The sequence below is a fragment of the Salmo salar genome, chromosome ssa18, assembly GCF_905237065.1.
Source record: "Salmo salar chromosome ssa18, Ssal_v3.1, whole genome shotgun sequence".
In the NCBI taxonomy this organism is placed as follows: Eukaryota; Metazoa; Chordata; class Actinopteri; order Salmoniformes; family Salmonidae; genus Salmo; species Salmo salar.
The window spans coordinates 6,939,128-6,958,908 of NC_059459.1; the positions used below are offsets into that span (position 1 = coordinate 6,939,128).

Sequence of the window (19,781 nt, forward strand, 5' to 3'; positions counted from 1 at the left end):
ATAGACCGAATGTTAATTTTGTCTCGGGAACAGGAGTGGAGCAATATAATTTCTTTCATCTTGAGAAAATGTGAGCGAATGTACATGTAGGTTCCATGTTATGTAGACTAAAAGTTCTCAAAAATTCAGCAACATAAAAGTGGACAGTATTTAACTTTCAACCACATAAAATATGCATCCAAGACGAACTGAAATACTATCAGAAACATGTATTGTTTTCAAAGCTTTTCATTTCCTTAAAACCGGTCAACAAACTGATGTAATTTCGAAATTATACACAGAAATCTCCCTGGTTTACCGATGTCAACTAGATTGTTGATGATGCATTCATTCTATCATTCATGACATTCTTTAGAGCAAGGCTTTATTTAAGCATAAGACACGAGAGGCCATGTGTTATGACATTTTTATCATGGGTGTGACGTGGTCATAGCCACGATGCGAAGCCAAGTGGTGTAGACCATCACAGCCATGATACAAATTTCGTAACACATGGACTCGAGTGTATTATTGCTTTAATACAACTGGTACCATTAAAAAAATCTAGATTATTTCCCAAACCATACATTTTTCAACAAAACATGATGCTACATTCACTGGTAGTCAAATTACATTTTTGGCGTTCTCTGGTCGTTAGTTCTATTCATATTGTCTGCCAAGTAAAGCAAAACTACCCAAACGCTGTTTGATAGTTCCAGAACCTTGGTTTCTAGAGACGATGTCCATGGTTCTGCATACATGTAGCCATGATGATTCTCTCTGTCTCTTTCCATTGCATTTTTTGTGGTTCTTGGTTTCTTCATTGAAACTCAGTGTTGCATATCTCAAACCATTTTTGTCTTCTTTTATTACGAATGAGTCTGGCTTCAGTTTGCGATTTCCTTCATTGCCTCTTCGGCAAAAGTGCAACTGCAAATCAAACCACACCGTATTCAGTAGGTGGCATTGAAACTGCTGAGAATATTACCCATATCCTTTTTTGAAACATTTGCCAGATCACTGCCCAGTTGGTTTGTCTTTATGTGGCTACACCATTTCTCTCCTTTTCTATGTTGTCTATAGCAGCGCTAACATTCGTGATTTTTGCACGTCTAGCGGTAACACTAGGCTCAGGTTGCTGGTCCACTTGCTCTTCTTGTTTTATTTCTTTCATATCCTCTTCTTATTGGCACCATTCTTCAAATGTTAGTGGATAAAACAAGTCAAAAGTAACTTTGAAATCATCCGTGACGAGTTACAGGTGCTAATGCTAGTAGTTGTAGAAGTATGAGTGGTAGTGCATTGCTAGCTAACGACGTAAACTATGCCACTTTATATGAACGTGGCCATGTGTATGTTGTCTCATATACTGTGTAATGGGCAGGTGAGGCTTTAACAATGGGAATTCCAAACCACCTGTTGCATAATTAGTATTCTAGAGCATCAAGTAATGACAGAAGAGAAGCTCCATGTATCTAATTATAGACAGGTTGACTAACATATAGCCTATTATAAGCAGACAAATACTATATCTAAATGAGACTTAAAAACCCCATGTCAAAAAAGTCATTACTCTGTCCCTGGGCAAATTAGGAATATTCTGTTTATTTGTGGATATAGGGATACTCGTAAGCGGGATATCAAAGGTGCATATAAACATCTTACACTGAATAAGACTAACAGGGATATGAGCTATTATGCGGAATACGGTGCGCATCGTTTTCTGCCCCCCCCCTCTCTTTTTGTTCCTCTCCCTCCGACTCTCTCCCCCATTCCTCTCAGTCCAAATGATGAACTGTATATAAACCCTAATCATACAATGTGATTTTCTGGATTTTTGTTTTAGAGTCCGTCTCTCACAGTTGAAGTGTACCTATGATAAAAATGACAGACCTCTACATGCTTTGTAAGTAGGAAAACCTGCAAAATCGTCAGTGTATCAAATACTTGTTCTCCCCACTGTATATACTTGGCAAAAATGTATGTTACCATTAATAAATGCATTTCTATAGCTTCCCAAATATGTTTTACAATGGTGGAGCAGTACAAAAATGGCTGCGCAGTGGCTTCAAAACAGCGCCCCCCTTTCAGTCATCTAGGGTTTATATACATCATTGCTCAGTCCCTTTCCCTCCCTCTCTCTCTCCTCCTACCCCACCCATCCACACACTCCTTTCTTTCTCTCTCTCTCTCTCTCTCTCTCTCTCTCTACCTGAACGAAGTAGTAGACCACAGCCAGAGGGATGATGATGGCGGTGAAAATGGGTGTGGCCAGGCAGATGACAAAGAGTGTTCCAAGCACACCCAGGAAACACATGATCCACGAACGAAATGATTGGGGGATGGCCTCGTCCACTGTGAATATGTCCTACAACAGGAAACAGGATGTGACATCAAATGATAATTGGCATCAGCAACCAGGATAAAGCGAATGCAGGGGTAATGTAATATTCAAGTATGCCAGGGCTACGTTCATTAGGGCACGCAACAGAAAGCGTTTTAAAACATTTTGCAAAATAAAACATTTGTGATCGAAGTCCAGATAGTCCCTTTGTGTTTCAGTCAGTTTTTTTGCTCATTTGGTGCCTAATGAACACAGCACAGTAGCAGGTTTGTCCCCTATACCTTGGCAAAGCGGTTGACAACCCTGCCGGATGGCGTAGTGTCAAAGAACATCATGGGAACACGTAGAATATTGTTGAGCAGCCGGGAGTGGAGGATACGAGACGCATTGATAGAGCCGTTAGCCAGGAGCAGGGTGCCCATGAATACAAATAAACCTGTTGTGAGGAGAGACCATTGTAATAAAACAGGTGTGTGTCTACCAAAATCTACCAAAAAGCACATTTCCATTTCTACAAATGGACAACACAGTATTATTCTTCTCTCACTCTCACCTACTTCATAAGGTGCCTTTAACATGGTCAATGAAGCAACTTTTCTCTCTCTCTCTCTCTTCTTCTCCTCTTACCTTGAGCCACGCCCAACGCACCGAATACACCAATCCGAGTGTCCCTCTTCCAGTTGGGGTAGGTCTTATTGTAGTAATCCTCCGCGTCATTGGTCCAGTCACTCAGCCACAGGTTCTGACCAATGAAAGCAACGTTCTGGATGAAGTACACCAGGAAGAACATGGTGGAGTAGCCCCAGCCCATTGCACGTAGGTACTGGAGATACACCGAGAACTTCACCTGGAGAGAGAAAAAGAGAGAGACAGAGAGAGAGGGAGAAAGATAAAGAGAGACAGAAAAATATAATATTTCATGCCAATAAAGCACCTAGAATTTAAATGTATTGAGGGAGAGACAACAAAGAGCGAATGATGGATGGATTTTAACTACAGTACCAGTCAAAAGTTTGGACTCTGAGTCTTCCTTTCCTGTGGCGGGCCTCATGAGAGCCAGTTTCATCATAGCGCTTGATGGTTTTTGCGACTGTTCTTGACATTTTCCAAATTGACTGACCTTCATGTCTTGAAGTAATGATGGACTGTCGTTTCTCTTTGCTTATTTGAGCTGTTCTTGCCATAATATGGACTTGGTCTTTTACCAAATAGGGCCATCTTCTGTATACCAGCCCTACCTTGTCACAACACAACTGATTGGCTCAAACGCGTTAAGAAGGAAAGAAAATCCACAAATTAACAAGGCACATCTGTTAATTGAAATGCAACCCAGGTGACTACCTCATAAAGCTGGTTGAGAGAATGCCGAGAGTGTGCAAAGCTGTCATCAAGGCAAAGGGTGGCTATATTAAATATATTTTGATTTGTTTAGCACTTTTTTGGTTACTAAATGATTCCATATGTTATTTCATAGTTTTGTGTCACGTCTACTACCGCTCCTCCTCTCCGGCACTCGACGTTGCCAGTTTATTCATTATTACGCACACCTGCCATCATCGTTACGCGCATATGCACCTGATGAGACTCACCTGGACTCCATCACCTTCCTGATTACCTCCCCTATATCTGTCAATCACTTTGATTCTTTCCCCAGGCGTGATTGACTCTGTTTCATATTTGTACGCTACTTGTGGTTCTTGTTTTGTTCCATTTTTCATTATTTTTTTAAAATCACTCCCTGTACTTGCTTCCCGACTCCTAGCGTACACATTACAGTTTAGATGTCTTCACTATTATTCTACAATGTAGAAAATAGTAAAAATGAAGAAAAACCCTTGAATGAGTAGGTGTGTCCAAACTATTGACTGGTACTGTATATACACTTCAAAGAGAGAATATTTACTGTTAGATGTTGTTGTCTCTGAATGCTTTTTATCTTTTAATATTAAACAAATTATAATTTCAACAGGATGTATTGGGGTTATTATTACTATTATTACCACTAGAAGGACTCTTTGGAGTGCATATGATTTCTCATTCCTTAAATGACCAGTTGCCACTGAGTTTGTAGATTAGTGCATTTGATGTTGGGTTATTGCAGGGTTCTACAAACAGTAAGTGGTCTTACTTTTCCCACCTCCATACCAAGGCTCTAAGTCAATACAGGCCATAATACACAGCCCACAATATACCTGTCCCGTCTCCATGGTTTCCTTCTCGATCAGCCTCTGGCCTTTCTTGGTCTCGTCATCAGCAGGTGGCTTCGGTTTCTTTAGGGAACTGTTCTTTCTCAACCTAACACTGGGAAACACACACACACACACACACACACACACACACACACACACACACACACACACACACACACACACACACACACACACACACAGACAGATTGGGAGAAGAGGTGTGTTGATGGAGGAGAAAATAATAAACACAAACACTTAAATGCCAGTGGTATTGGAGGAGAAAATGTTATGAAGGTGGAATGAACTAATATTGATTCTCACTGTAGAAGATGGAAGGCTGGGAAAGAGAGAAGATGGAGTCATTCACAAATAATGTAATAAAGTGACAATGGCAATAGGCCTATATAAGGTCTCTCTCTGTCTCCCGCGCTCTCTCTCTCTCTCTCTAGCCTGCACTCTCTGTTTGCAGAGGGGTCATGCCCATAGGGGGCACAGTGGCACGTGCCCCCTCAGCTTTGTTCTGTTATTAAAAATAAACCATTTTTGTTGTTGTTATTTCTCTGTAATACTACTAGTGACCTAGCAATTTTATGAAGGTCGTTTTCAGGGGTACAATCTAAGGTTATTCTGGCTAGAAAAAGAGGAAACGACTTGAAAAAGAAACAGTTGGAAAGGAAAATTAAAGTGCTAGAATTCGGTAATTACAGTGCATTCGGAAAGAATTCAGACCACTTCACTTTTTCAACATTTTGTTATGTTACAGCCTTATTCTAAAATGGATGAAAAAAATGTCCCTTATCAATCTACACACAACACCCCATAATGACAACGCAAAAACAGGATTTAATAAATGTTTGTACATAAAAAAAATATAGAATAAAAAAATAAATAAAAATCCTGACTCTTTGCTATGAGACTCGAAATTGAGCTCAGGTGCATCCTGTTTCCATTGATCATCCATCACAGCTTGATTGGAGTCCACTTGTGGTAAATTCAATTGATTGTACATGATTTGGAAAGGCACACACCCGTCTATATAAGGTCTCACAGTTGACAGTGCATGTCAGAGCAAAAACCAAGCCATGACGTCGAAGGAATTGTCCATAGAGCTCCGAAACAGGATTGTTTCGAGGAAGAGATCTGGGGAAGGGTACCTAAAAATGTCTGCAGCATTGAAGGTCCCCAAGAACAATGGAAGAAGTTTGGAACCACAAAACTCTTCCTAGAGCTGGCCGCCTGGCTAAACTGAGCAATCGGGGGAGAAGGACCTTGCTCAGGTAGGTGACCAAGAACTCGATGGTCACTCTGACAGAGCTCCAGAGTTCCTCTGTAGAGATGGGAGAACCATCCAGAAGGACAACCATCTCTGCAGTACTCCACCAGTCAGGCCTTTATGGTAGACTGGCCAGACGTAAACCACTCCTCAGTAAAAGACAAATGACAGCCCACTTGCAGTTTGCCAAAAGGCACCTAAAGACTCTCAGACCATGAGAAACAAGAGTCTCTGGTCTGGGCTAAGCTTCCTGCCATCCAGGACCTCTATACCAGGCGGTATCAGAGGAAGGCCCTAAAAATGGTCAAAGACTCCAGCCACCATAGTCATAGACTGTTCTCTCTGCCACTGCACGGCAAGTGGTGCCGGAGCGCCAAGTCTACGTCCAAGAAGCTTCTAAACAGCTTCTAACCCCAAGCCATAAGACTCCTGAACATCTAATCATATGGCTGCCCACACAATTTTCATTCCCCCCCTTATATTTTGCGCTGCTGCTACTCTGTTTATTATCTATACATAGTCACTTTAATAACTCTACCTACATGTACATATTACCTCAATTACCTCGACTAACCGGTGCACCCGCACACTGACTCTGTAAAGGTACCACCTGTATATCATCTCGCTATTGTTATATTAATGCTGCTATTTAATTATTTGTTACTTTTATATCTTATTATTGTAGGTATTTTTCTTAAAATTGCATTGTTGGTTAAGGGATTGAAAGTAAGCATTTCACTGTAAGCTCTGCATCTATTGTATTCGGCGTGTGTGATTTGATTTGATGAAACCAAGATTGAACTCTTTGGCCTGAATGCCAAGCATCACATCTGGAGGAAACCTGGCACCATCCCTACGGTGAAGCATGGTGGTGGCAGCATCATGCTGTGGGGATGTTTTTCAGCGGCAGGGACTGGGAGACTAGTCAGGATCGAGGGAAAGATGAACGAAGCAAAGTACAGATAGATCCATAATGAAAACCTGCTCCAGAGTGCTCAGGACCTCAGACTGGGTTGAAGGTTCACCTTCCAACAGGACAACGACCCTAAGCACACAGCCAATACAACTCAGGAGGGGCTTCGTGACAAGTCACTGAATGTCCTTGAGTGGCCCAGCTAGAGCCGGACTTGAACCCAATCGAACATCTCTGGAGGGACCTGAAAATAGCTGTGCAGCAACACTCCCCATCAACCTGACAGAGCTTGAGAGGTTCTGCAGAGAAGAATGGGAGAAACTCCCCAAATGCAGGTATGCCAAGCTTGTAACGTCATGACAGTTGATTGGTGATGTGGACACCAAGGAACTTGAAGCTCTCGACCCATTCCACTACAGCCCCGTCGATGAGAATGGGGGCGTGCTCCGCCTTCCTTTTCCTGTAGTCCACGATCATCTCCTTTGTCTTGATCACATTGAGGGAGAGGTTGTAATCCTGGTGCCACACTGCCAGGTCTCTGACCTCCTCCCTTTAGGCTGTCTCATCGTTGTCAGGGATCAGGCCAACCACTGTTGTGTCGTCGGCAAACTTAATGATGGTTTTGGAGTCGTGCTTGGCCATGTAGTCATGGGTGAACAGGGAGTACAGGAGGGGACTAAGCATGCACCCCTGAGGGGCCCCCGTGTTGAGGATCAGCGTGGCAGATGTGTTGTTACCTGCCCTTACCACCTGGGGGCGGCCCGTCAGGAAGTCCAGGATCCAGATGCAGAGGGAAGTGTTTAGTCCCAGGGTCCTTAGCTTAGTGATGAGCTCTGAGGGCACTATGGTGTTGAACGCTGAGCAGTAGTCAATGAATAGCATTCTCACGACGGTGATCCTTTAGTCAAGGTGGGAAAGGACACTGTGGAATCGAGATTGCATTATCTGTGGATCTATTGGGGTGGTATGCAAATTGGAGTGGGTCTCAGGTTTCAGGGACAATGGTGTTGATGTGAGCGATGACCAGCCTTTCAAAACACTTGACTACAGACGTGAGTGCTACGGGTCGGTAGTAATTTAGGCAGGATACCTTGGTGTTCTTGGGCACAGGGACTATGGTGGTCTGCTTGAAACATGTTGGTATTACAGACTCGATCAGGGACAGGTTCAAAATGTCAGTGAAGACACTTGCCAGTTGGTCAGCGCATGCTCGGAGTACAGGTCCTGGTAATCCATCTGGCCCTGCAGCCTTGTGAATGTTGACCTGTTTAAAGGTCTTACATCGGCTGTGGAGAGGCTATCAATCAAGTTATAGTAGCTAGCTTGTCTAACCATCTTTTAGATTTTTTGACTTTAGAAAAGCAAGCAATTAATACATGTACTGAATAAGACACACATTCCTTTCCATCTTTTACCCAGATTTTGACATACTGTAGATGCAGTAAAAATGATAACCAACAGGCCTCCCGAGTAGCACAGCGGTCTAAGGCACTGCAGACCCGGGTTTGATCCCAGGCGGTGTCCCATTGGGCGGTGCACAATTGGCCCAGCGTCATCCGGGTTAGGGAAGAGTTTGGCCGGGGAGGCTTTACTAGTCTCATTGTGCTCTAGCGACTCCTTGCGGCTGACCGGGTGCCTGCAGTCTGACTTCGGTCGTCAGTTGAACCGCGTTTCCTCCAACACATTGGTGCAGCTGGCTTCTGGGTTAAGCGGGTGGTGTTAAGAAGCAAGTTTTGGGGGGTCATGTTTCGGAGGACGCATGACTCGACCTTCACCTCTCCAGAGCCCGTTTATTAAAAATGGCTGTGAAGTGCTGCTTTTTTGTCCACCCTTTAACCACTCAGGGATCTGGCTCTGAACTAAAGAGTCATTTCAGACTCTTTCTCCCTCTTTCTCTTTCGCTCTCTCTCTCTCATACCTTCCATTGCGTTGGCTGCGTCGGATGCTGCTCTCTCTCTTCAGGGTCATTGAGACGATGTCTTCAGGAGGGGTGTCGGCCTGAGGATCCTGTAAATCAGGGACCAGCCCCACCTCCTCCCCATCAGAGGTTGGGTCTGTTGATAAAAACACACACACAACCAGTTATACACACACACACACACACACACACACACACACACACACACACACACACACACACACACACACACACACACACACACACACACACACACACACACACACACACACACACACACACAGTTACACACACACAAACACAAAGCCAGTTATACACACACACTCACCAGTGTGTTTCTTGCCCCCCTCTTTAGCATAGGTGTCCAGGAACTCAGAGAAAGCCCCCTTGCTGTCCTTGAGACTTTGGTATGACCCGACCTCAGAAACACATCCCTCTTTCAGTACAACAATCTCATCCACGTAGGGCAGGAAGCTCACTCCATGGGTCACCAAGATACGGGTCTACAGAGGGAGAAAGAGTAAGAGAGGAGGAGGATAAGGAAGGAGATGAGGAGGAGGAGAAGAGGGAGGGGATGAGAGGAAGTTGGGCAGGAGAAATAGGAGAAGGTGGAGGAGAGGAGAAAAACTGTACTCCATGGGTCACAAGTCCACGGAGGGATCAGAAAGATAGGATATCTGTCCGTCCATCCATTCATCTGTCTGTCTATTGATCTAATTTAGCTCATTTATTTGGTTAGCCATTCTACTCACCTTATCTTTGAGTATGCCTTTAGGTCCCACCACCTCCTCAAACAGATGTTTGCCCACATGAGAGTCTACAGCTGAGAGAGGGTCATCCAGCAGGTAAACGTCAGCCTGGCTGTAGGCCGCCCTGGCCAGGCTCACACGCTGCTTCTGACCCCCGGACAGGTTAATACCCTGGGGGAGGAAAGGAGATGGGAAGGGAGGAGAAGAGAGCGGAGGAGAGGGGAGGGAAACGGGGACATACGTAAGTCATTACCTGGACACGAGAGATGGCATTAGCTATAGAGAGAAAACATAGTTGAATCTCTATGGCATTAGCATTTAAATTAGCTGTACAGTTTACTTCTTGAATTGACAGAATTAAAATGAAATTTACCCCACTATGGTCATTAGCTGGACATGAGAGACGCTGTTATCGATAGAGATAGAACATCGTTTTTGCATTTAAATGAGCTGTGTTGATGGAAAAACAGGGTCCATCAAAAACATGGTCCATCATCACTGGCACATGGATTTGTTGTTTTTAGTGTACCTACTGACAGACTATGATTCAAGGGCCCATTTGGGATGCAGACCCAATCTCAGTGCGTTCTCCTTAGCACCAGCCCCTCTCCCCTAACCACCTCCAGACCATCCAGTCATCTCTCACCTTCTCCCCGATCTCAGTCTGGTCTCCCCCAGGCAGCAGCTCCAGGTCGGGCCCCAGGGCGCAGGCCTCCAGCGTAGCCTGGAAACGAGAGTCCTCCAGTGGGCAGCCAAACAGGATGTTGTCCCTGAGAGTGGCGTTCTGGATCCAGGCCTGTTGGGGCACGAAGGCTACCGACCCCTGGAGAGAGCAGAGACGGAAGGGGAGAGAGAAGAGGGAAGGGGTGGGAGGAAGGAAGGAGTGTGGGAGACAGAGAGAGGGAGTGGGTGGGAAAAGAGGGAGGGGAGTGAGTGCAGAAGGAGGAGAGAGAGAAAGGGAGTGGGTGGGAAGAGAAGGAGGGGAGAGAGTGCAAGAGGAGAGAGAGTTTTAGCAATGACATTTACATTCTACTCCATATGTATTTTGACAGTAAAGCTGCATTTTTCATTTTGGCTCCATACTCCAGCATTTTTTATTTGAAATAAAATACAGTACAGAATATATAACAGTAAAGTATTTGGACAAATTCACTTATAGGGCTCTATTTTCAGCTGGCGGTAAGGAGGCGGAAGTGTCAAATGCAGATCAGTTTTGCAATTTAATTTAAGGGGTGGAAATATTTTAGGTGTTTCCTTAAAAACGTGTACCAATAGGCCAAATTCGGTGAGCACAACTAGGAATATTTAAGACTGACCAAAAGCTGGTGTTAGCTGTAACACAATTGGTTATAGCATTGACTTCGCCAGCGAGGCGCACACAGTAGCCTTGCGTACATCACCAATGTTTTATTAAAATATCACAAGGAGCAAAACTGTCAGACATTCCCCTTTTTAATTTAAATTGGACATCATTTTTGTCTAGCTTCTGTGAAATGTTTGGACTCATTATGTGCAATGCCCATTGCATGAAAGGTGTCAGTGACTGTAGGAAGCCTGTTTAGGAACAACAAGTTATTTAAAAAGACTACTTATTGTTTTTCTTTATAATTTTGTCAAAAAATACATCTTCCACTTCCCTCTGTTGGACCTAACGTCAAATCGAGGGTATTCCAATCGCTGTCTGTGGTTCTGAATCTATTTGTAGGCTATATTTGCCTGTTTGTTTGTTTACTTTTCACGTGGCAAAGCTCACTACTGGCCATATCAACAGCGATAGTAAGCTTAGCTATAAATATATTTGGGAGTCGTAACAGGGAGTGGACATTCCCCCTTTCTCTTTATATTGGATCGTTTTCCAGCTCCTGTGAAAAGTTCCACAGTCATCGTTGTCTTAGGCCTAATAAAATGTGATTTGAACATTATATGCCCATGGGGAACAATTATGGTGCCTGTAACTGTAATTAGACATAGCCTATTTAAAACAAGTTGTTGTTTCTTTTTATTAGAATTTGATTGAAATGACTTACTGTCTTTTTAGGTCTAATCAATAGTGAATTTAATCTTGCTTATTGACAATGTTTGGCACGCCCATAGCTCAGACGTAATGCCTTTTACAGTAGGCCTATATCCGTGTGAATGCCCCCCAAAAATGCTAACCTCCCCTGTTATTGGGAATGGTGAGATGTTAGCATGTTTTGTTTTTGTAGCCTCTGTAACTTTCTCACTCACTGTTATTCAAGGCATTTTTCTTAATCGTGGCATATCGGATTCATTTAGAATTATTCAGACACATCAAATCACTTAGAAAGAAAATTACTGCAGTCGTCATTCACCATTCAGTTCCTATTAGGCAGAACATAACCCCAAACAACCAAATCCAACTACAAATGTATCCAACATCTTTGCAGAGTCACAAGCCTGATATAGTCATTGCGTCCTAGGAATATGCGACCAAATAATAAACGTTTGATTACTTTAATACACTAATAGTGAATTTGTACAAATACTTATGACTCTTCAAATGGCGGACTAGATACAAAAAGAGCTTTCATTTCTAAATGGTTAAACAGACATGTATGAACATGCCCTCAAATAAAAGGTGACATTCTGTACTGTGGCCTCATATAAAACATTTGATCTCAAATCCAAAGTGCTGGAGTATAGAGACACATTTAAAATGTAAGCTTCACTATCCAAATAAGGAGGTGCAGCCAATTCAATTCACATCACTGGCAAACGGTTCCATCAACCTGCAGCGTGCGCAATCATACTTTTTTCAGCGTTCTTATATTGGAAAGGTTAACTGTGAGGCTGCATATCTTCAAATTGGACCAGAGTTGTGAATTTTGTCAAGCACTGTATCTAACTAAAGGCAGGTAGCCTAGCGGTTAGAGCGATGAGTCGCGGGTTTGAAATTACTGAGCCGACAAGGGGAAAAATCTGTCGATTTGCCCTTGAACAAGGCGCTTAACCCTCATTTGCTCCAGGGAAGCCATACTACTATGGCTGACCATGTAAAAACAACCCATTTCACTGGTCATTCATTGTCAAACCAATAAATTATTTTAAAATAGGTCATACTGACTAATTTGAGTATTTAATGTGAGTATAATTATTACCTGCATGACGTGTGTGTGTGTGTGTGTGTGTGTGTTACCTGTACATTGATGAAACCCTTTGCGCTGTGCATCTCTCCCAGCATTGCTGATATCAGAGAAGATTTCCCAGAACCCACCACTCCCACCACTGCTACCAGCTTGCCGGGCTTAATTTCCAATGACACACTGACACACACACAAACACACACGCACAAACACGGACACACACAACACGTTTAACAAAGCAGAGGAGATTATTGCAAAAGCCACACCTCTCAATGCATATCTGAGTATTTATTGAATGCTTTTTTTATACTTTTAATTGCTGCTGTACTGACAGGAGAGGTTAAACTGAAAGTTAGCAATTCATTGTACTGTGTACACTATGCTGTATCCAGTGCATATGACAATAAACTTTGATTTGATATGACTTCTCTGTTAAAACAGACACACAGCCACACACCCACAGAGGAGGGAAACTCACTTTTTGAGAACAGGTTCAGCGTCTTTCTCCCAAGCGAAGGTTCCATTACAGACACTCACGGCTGTGTCTGGGAACAGACATAGACACACGTTTGAGGCACAGGAGGTTGGTGGCACCTTAATTGGGGAGGACGGGCTCATGTTAATGGCTGGAGCGGAATAGGTGGGATGGGATCAAATACGTCAACAGACATGGTTTCCATGTGTCTGATGCCATTCCATTCGCTCCGTTCCGGCCACTATTATGAGCAGTCCTCCCCTCAGCAGCTTCCTGTGGTTTGAGGGGTGCTTGATTTAACTTGGCAGTTTGCACTATTGACCACTATGCCACTGGTTTCATTATACCGGCAAACTAAATACAACTAATGCAACTAAAGTATTGACATAAAGGGACGGTTTCCTGGGCACAGATTAAAACTAGTCCTTGACTAAATGGAGATTCTCAATTGAAAATGCTTCTTAGTCCATGGGACTAGGCTTAATCTATGTCTGGGAAACCGTATCAGTGTTTTGCTTTATGGGGTTAAAGAGCGTGTAACAAAGTGTGTGACACTTGACCCTTGACCTACTGAAGCTGGGGTCGTGACGCACAATGTTGGTGTCCAGGTCGTCTCCTCCCAGGAACTTTTCCAGACGCGTCTTAGAAACACTGGTCTGGAGGGACAAACACACACGTATGTAGGGAGTGTGTGTGTTTTACCAAGCTAATTTATATTCCTGCACTGCTTATTTGAACCAAAAAATGTTTTGATACAAGTCAGAATATCTTCATACAAGACAAATTATCTTGAAGTAAATGCATTTTTGGGGTAAGAGAAATTTACTAAAAACAAGTCATTTAGACTTGAATAAAAATGTAAGATGTGCGTGCAGTGTGTGTGCATGTGTGTGGACGTATGTGTGTGTGTGCGTGTGTGCGTGTGTGCTGTCCTACCTGCACCATTGCAGCTATGAGCATGGGCAGGAAGGCCAGAGGGAAGCGGAGGATGTTGAACAGAGAGATGGAGGTGAAGGCTTTCCCTGCATCCAGAACGTTCTCTGAGTCCACTGCTACAAACACTGCAAAGGTTGCCAAGGAGACCTGGAGACGTACACGGGTTAGTTAGAGTGTGTGTGTGTGTCTCTCTCTCCCTTTATCTCAGTACTCACCAGGGCGGGGGCGCAGGAGAAGATGAAGGTGGAGACGGAGGAGAGGTAGGCAAACTTCCTCATGACCACCAGCTCTTGTTCTCTGATCCCCATCACCTGGTTCTGGAATGATGGTTCCCATGCATATAGCTTCAGGATCTGGAGAGTGGGAGGGGAGGGAGAGGGTGAGAGGTTGGAAGGGGGGAATAAGAGAGAGAATGAGGGAAGGGAGTGAGAGAGGGAGGAGAGGTAAGGGGAGAGGGAAGGAGAGAAGAAGAGAAGAAGAGGGAGAGAGGTAGGGAAATGAGAAAAGGAGAGGGGAAGGTGGAACAGGTGGGAAAGGCAGGTGAGAAAGTCTGAAGTGGCTCTTTTGTTCAGAGCCATATCCTTGGAGGGTTTAAATGTGCACAAAGCAGCAGCATAAAGCAGCAGCACCTCACAGCCATTTTCGTTTTCATTAAACCATAAAAAGCCTGCATGTGTGCACACACACACACACAGTCACACAAACACATGTAGAGCCTGAAAGCTCAATAAATATTACAATGTTATAATATAACAATACTAAAAATGTATAGTAAATAATATTACAGTACTACAAAACTATTATAATTCAACACAAAGTGAGAAGTAGGCAGGTCTGAAGCCAAAAATGTTTATAAATTCACATGAGCACCACAAGGCCTACTTCACCCATGCTCTACCAAGGTTTTCCAGCACACAACGTTGGCCTACTACAGTAGCTATGTTGGTCTATTGTACATCAAACAACATGTAGGCAGGTTGCTTAGGATTCAAACCTTCTCAGACAGCAAGGCTTCATCTAAATTGGTGTCATATTGGCTTAGATGTGATGGTAGGAAAATGTGATTTTACCATTGAGCACTATAATACCTTGACTACCTGCAATTAGCTCCAACAGCGAACTTATTAATGGCATGCCATTTTAGATTGGCCTCTACCTCAAGTACTCTTAATAATGTACTGTTGATAGAATATCTCTAAGATATATAGTCAAATGCACTGCTTAGTGCTGGGACGAAGAAAACTGTAGATATGAAGTAGGACAAGCACACACCATTGCGCTAGCATACTTTTAATTAGGTATATTGAACCTTATTATTATTCAAGCTAATACCTTGATGCCATTCAGCATCTCGTTCACGATTTTCATCCGTTTGTCTTTGTACCTCATGTTCTCAATCTGAAAATAGAGACACAGACAGAAATAGGAACGTGAGGTAAGAAGGTTTTGCACTAACTGCTGTTGATGACAGGTCATTAACTCATACACCCAATAACCCCAGAAATAGATAAGTTAATGTAGAATACTGTTGTTGAAGCTTCACCATTTAGATTTAGCACAGTGGAGAGCAATTCAAGTTTGTGCGGTATAATAATAGTGTAGCAAATTCCAGGGGCTAGCCTGACCCAAACTCATACTCCAGAGACTCCTGAGTCCAACACATCAGCCTCTCCCTCCCCCATCCTCCCCTCACTCTTGTTACTCCTCCTCCAGAACACTGATGACCACCATGCACGAGAACCATGACAGCCAGCATCGCCGGTTCTACCTCCCTCTTCCCTACCTACTCCCTCCCCTTTTTCCACCCTCTCTTCACCCTCTCCCCTTCCTAACCTGAACGTTCTTGGACATGTTGGCCAGCAGACCATTGATGGGCACCATGAGGACCATGACAGCCAATCCAGCCAGTACAGCAGGCCCAAGCTCTATCCATAGGAAGGCGATAGCGAGTGCTATCTGCAGTGGGCACGACCACAGCAGGTGGATGAAGTTAACAACATCATTGAATCGCTGAGCGTCGGCTGACATCAGGTTCACCGTCTCCCCGACCGTCGACTCCTTACGGGCGTCGTTCGATACGACCAGAGCCTGGGGGAGAGAGGGGAGGAGGGAAGGGAGATGTGGAAAGAGGGGAGAGAGAGGGATGTGGAAATAAGTTAGAGAGGAGGAGAGGGAGGAGAGAGCGAAAGAGGAGAGAGGAGGGAAGGAGATAGAAATGGAAGAGGATAGAGAGCAGGATGGAGGGGGAGAGTTGAACAAAAGGTTACTAAAGAGTAATAACACTTCTTTGAGCAGATACTGAAAGAACTCCACGACACGTTGAAGTGCCACCTAATACTAAGTCAACAGTTGCAATACCAGTCCAAAGTTTGGACACACCTACTCATTCAAAGGTTTTATTTTATTTGTACTATTTTCTACATTGTAGAATAATAGTGAAGACATCAAAACGATGAAAAAACATATGGAATCATGTAGTAACCAAAAAAGTGTTAAACAAATCAAAATATATTTTATTTATAAAGTATATAAAGTAGCCACCCTTTGCTTTGATGACAGCTTTGCAAACACTTGGCATTCTCTCAACAAGCTTCACCTGGAATGCTTTTCCAGCGGTCTTGAAGGAGTTCCCACATATACTGCTTTTCCTTCACTCTGCGGTCCAACTCATCTCAAACCATCTCAATTGGGTTGAGGTTGGTGATTGTGGAGGCTAGGTCATCTGATGCAGCACTCCATCACTCTCCATCTTGGTCAAATAGCCCTTACACAGCCTGGAGGTGTGTTGGGTCATTGTCCTGTTGAAAAACAAATTATAGTCCCACTAAGCACAAACCAGATGGGATGGCGTATCGCTGCAGAATGCTGTGGTAGCCATGCTGGTTAAGTGTGCCTTGAATTCTAAATAAATCACAGACAGTGTCACCAGCAAAGCACCCCCACACCATCACACCTCCTCCTCCATGCTTCACAGTGGGAACCACACATGCGGAGATCATCCGTTCACCTACTCTGCGTCTCACAAAGACAGAGTCAATTTGGATTCATCAGACCAAAGGACAGATTTCCACCAGTATAATGTCCATTGCTTGTGTTTCTTGGCCCAAGCAAGTCTCTTCTTCTTATTGATGTCCTTTAGTAGTGGTTTCTTTGCAGCAATCCAACCATGAAGGCCTGATTCACGCAGTCTTCTCTGAATAGATGATGTTGAGATGTGTCTGTTACTTGAACTCTGTGAAGCAGTTATTTTGGCTGCAATTTCTGAGGCTGGTAACTCTAAGGAACTTATCCTCTGCAGCAGAGGTAACTCTGTGTCTTCCTTTCCTGTGGCGCTCCTCATGAGAGCCAGTTTCATCATAGCGCTTGATGGTTTTTGCGACTGCACTTGAAGAAACCACCCCTACCTTGTCACAACACAACTGACTGGCTCAAACACATTAAGAAGGAAAGAAATTCCACAAATTAACTTTTAACAAGCCACACCTGTTAATTGAAATGCAATCCAAGTGACTACCTCGTGAAGCTGGTTGAGAGAATGCCAAGAGTGTGCAAAGCTGTCATCAAGGCAAAGGGTGGCTACTTTGTAGAATCTCAAATATAAAATATATTTTGATTTGTTTAACAGTTTTTCGATGCTACAGTACATGATTCTATATGTGTTATTTCATAGTTTTGATGTCTTCACTATTATTCTACAATGTAGAAAATAGTCAAACTAAAGAAAAACCCCGGAATGAGTAGGTGTGTCTAAACTTTTGACTGGTACTGTATACCACACATAGGGCCGGCACCAGGCATAGTTTTTTTGGGGAACTCAGTCGGAGTCTCAACTTACTGTTGGCGTTAGAATAGTAGAATACACAAGGTGCAAGTAAAAAATGTGGTTGTGCATCAGCAGTTTTTCTCTTGTTTTGTCAGTAACTGACATTCACTCAATTGCAAGAAATGAGCTTTACAACTGCAAAAATGTTTCTCTGCTCCATGGCAAAATTGGAAATTTGCTTTAAAACTGCCAACATTTTTTTCTCCCCCATGACAAAATGAGTAGAATTGCATGAAATGTGTTTTAAAATTCCTAAATGTTCTCTCCGTCCCATGGCAAAATGTATAGAACTGCAGAAAACATGTATAGAACTGCAGAAAGCTTTTAAAACAGAAAAAATATCTCTCTGCCCCATTGTCACGTCCCGACCCTTGTAAGATGTCATTTTCTATAGTAGAGTAGGTCAGGGCGTGACAGGGGGTGTTTTGGGGTTTCTGTTTCTATGTGGGTTTCTAGGTTTCTATTTCTATGTTGAGGTTGTTGGGATGATCTCCAATTAGAGGCAGCCGGTTCTCGTTGTCTCTAATTGGAGATCATATTTATGGAGGTTTTTTTTCACTTGTGTTTGTGGGTTGTTCATTTTGAGTAGTGTGTTCTCTCTGCGTCACGGTTTGTTGTTTTCGTTATTTCAAGTTTTGGTGTTTTGCATTACGTTTCACGGTTAAATAAAGATGTGGAACTACAAACACGCTGCGCCTTGGTCCGATCCTTTCGACAGCCGTGACACCCATGGCAAATTTATTAGAATTGACATTTCGTATAAAATCATTTTCTCTCCATCCCATGGCAAAATGTGTAGAATTGCAGGAAATACATTTTAAAATGTACATTTTTCTCTCCGCTGTCAAGAGGTGTGCCACTAAATCAATCAATCATTCAATCAAATGTATTTTTAAAGCCTTTCTTACATCAGCCGGTGTCACAAAGTGCTATATAGAAACTCAACCTAAAACCCCAAACAGCAAGCAATGCAGATATAGAAGTACGGTGGCTAGAAAAAACTCTCTAGAAAAGGCGGGAACCTAGGAAGAAACCTAGGGAGGAACCAGGCTCTAAGGGCGGGCCAGTCCTCTTCTGGCTGTGCCTGGTTGAGATTATAACAGTACATGGCCAAGATGTTCAAGGATGTGAATAATCATGCTTAGGGCCCCCCCCAAGGCTAGATCACACACATAATCCCACACTCCCTCATGTCCTATCCCATAAGCACCCATAAGCACTCATCAACTCATTGATTGTTTTAGAGAGAAAGCCAGTATATTGGAATGCATAGATAACAGCAAATTGATTTGCTCCTATATGAGATGGTACGAAATAGTTTTATCTCTGCTCTGTATCTTTCCAATCTCTGGCCCTTAAATATACATGGATAGCTAACATCAATAACAAGCATGTCAATCTCTCCTGGCTCAAAGTAGAGAAGAGATTGACTGCATCACTACTTGCCTTGGCAGCAGCTAATGGAGATCCGTAATAAATACAAATACAAAATCTCTGTCAAATCTCCATCACTGTTAGATCAAGGAAGCCAGGGGGGGTTGAACCCCGATCCTCAAGGAACACAAGTGCAAGACAATAACACGTACCTTCTTGTACACAGCAGCCATGATGGCTGTTCTGACTTTCATCCCCAGAACGAAGCAGCGTTGGAAGTACTGCTGCAGGAACAGAGACTGAAAGACGGCCACCAGGATAAGCAGCACTGCATACATGTACCCTGTCCACGTGTAGATGGATTTGTCCGTAGTGAAGGATATCATCAACCTGGGATATACCAAAACCAGAAGTTAAACCACTACATTTTGGGCGAAAAAAACTATGCATACTGGTATATGCACAAAACATAGCATTCTTTTAACTACAAATTTACAACAAAGTTTTGAACTTGCAATGTAGTATTTGGACAGTTAACAACAGTTAAGGTAAATACATTTGATTCAATCCCTTTTTGACAGCATCCCTATTGACTTAGGCAAAACTTTCCATACATGTTTGTCCATGGAAGAAGGGGTCAGAAAGATACTTTTTCGACCTGAATGCCAAGACATTCAGGAGATATTGGGGCTACATGTTGACCC

The 19,781-nt window shown here is 43.3% G+C and overlaps 1 protein-coding gene across 1 annotated transcript in view; it reads right to left on the reverse strand.

Moving 5' to 3' along the window:
* The window catches only part of abcc2 (ATP-binding cassette, sub-family C (CFTR/MRP), member 2), a 57,594-nt gene that overhangs the window by 24,037 nt on the left and 13,776 nt on the right, over positions 1-19,781 (reverse strand). The window contains exons 9-24 of the mRNA XM_045700688.1: positions 19,290-19,467; positions 15,714-15,968; positions 15,213-15,278; positions 14,096-14,233; positions 13,881-14,027; positions 13,516-13,600; positions 12,948-13,014; positions 12,523-12,649; positions 10,012-10,188; positions 9,369-9,536; positions 8,945-9,119; positions 8,617-8,752; positions 4,516-4,624; positions 2,951-3,170; positions 2,605-2,759; positions 2,192-2,347 (exon numbers count right to left, since the gene is read on the reverse strand). Coding sequence (XP_045556644.1) covers positions 2,192-2,347; positions 2,605-2,759; positions 2,951-3,170; positions 4,516-4,624; positions 8,617-8,752; positions 8,945-9,119; positions 9,369-9,536; positions 10,012-10,188; positions 12,523-12,649; positions 12,948-13,014; positions 13,516-13,600; positions 13,881-14,027; positions 14,096-14,233; positions 15,213-15,278; positions 15,714-15,968; positions 19,290-19,467 — 2,359 coding nt within the window. The remainder of the gene's footprint in view (positions 1-2,191; positions 2,348-2,604; positions 2,760-2,950; positions 3,171-4,515; positions 4,625-8,616; positions 8,753-8,944; positions 9,120-9,368; positions 9,537-10,011; positions 10,189-12,522; positions 12,650-12,947; positions 13,015-13,515; positions 13,601-13,880; positions 14,028-14,095; positions 14,234-15,212; positions 15,279-15,713; positions 15,969-19,289; positions 19,468-19,781) is intronic.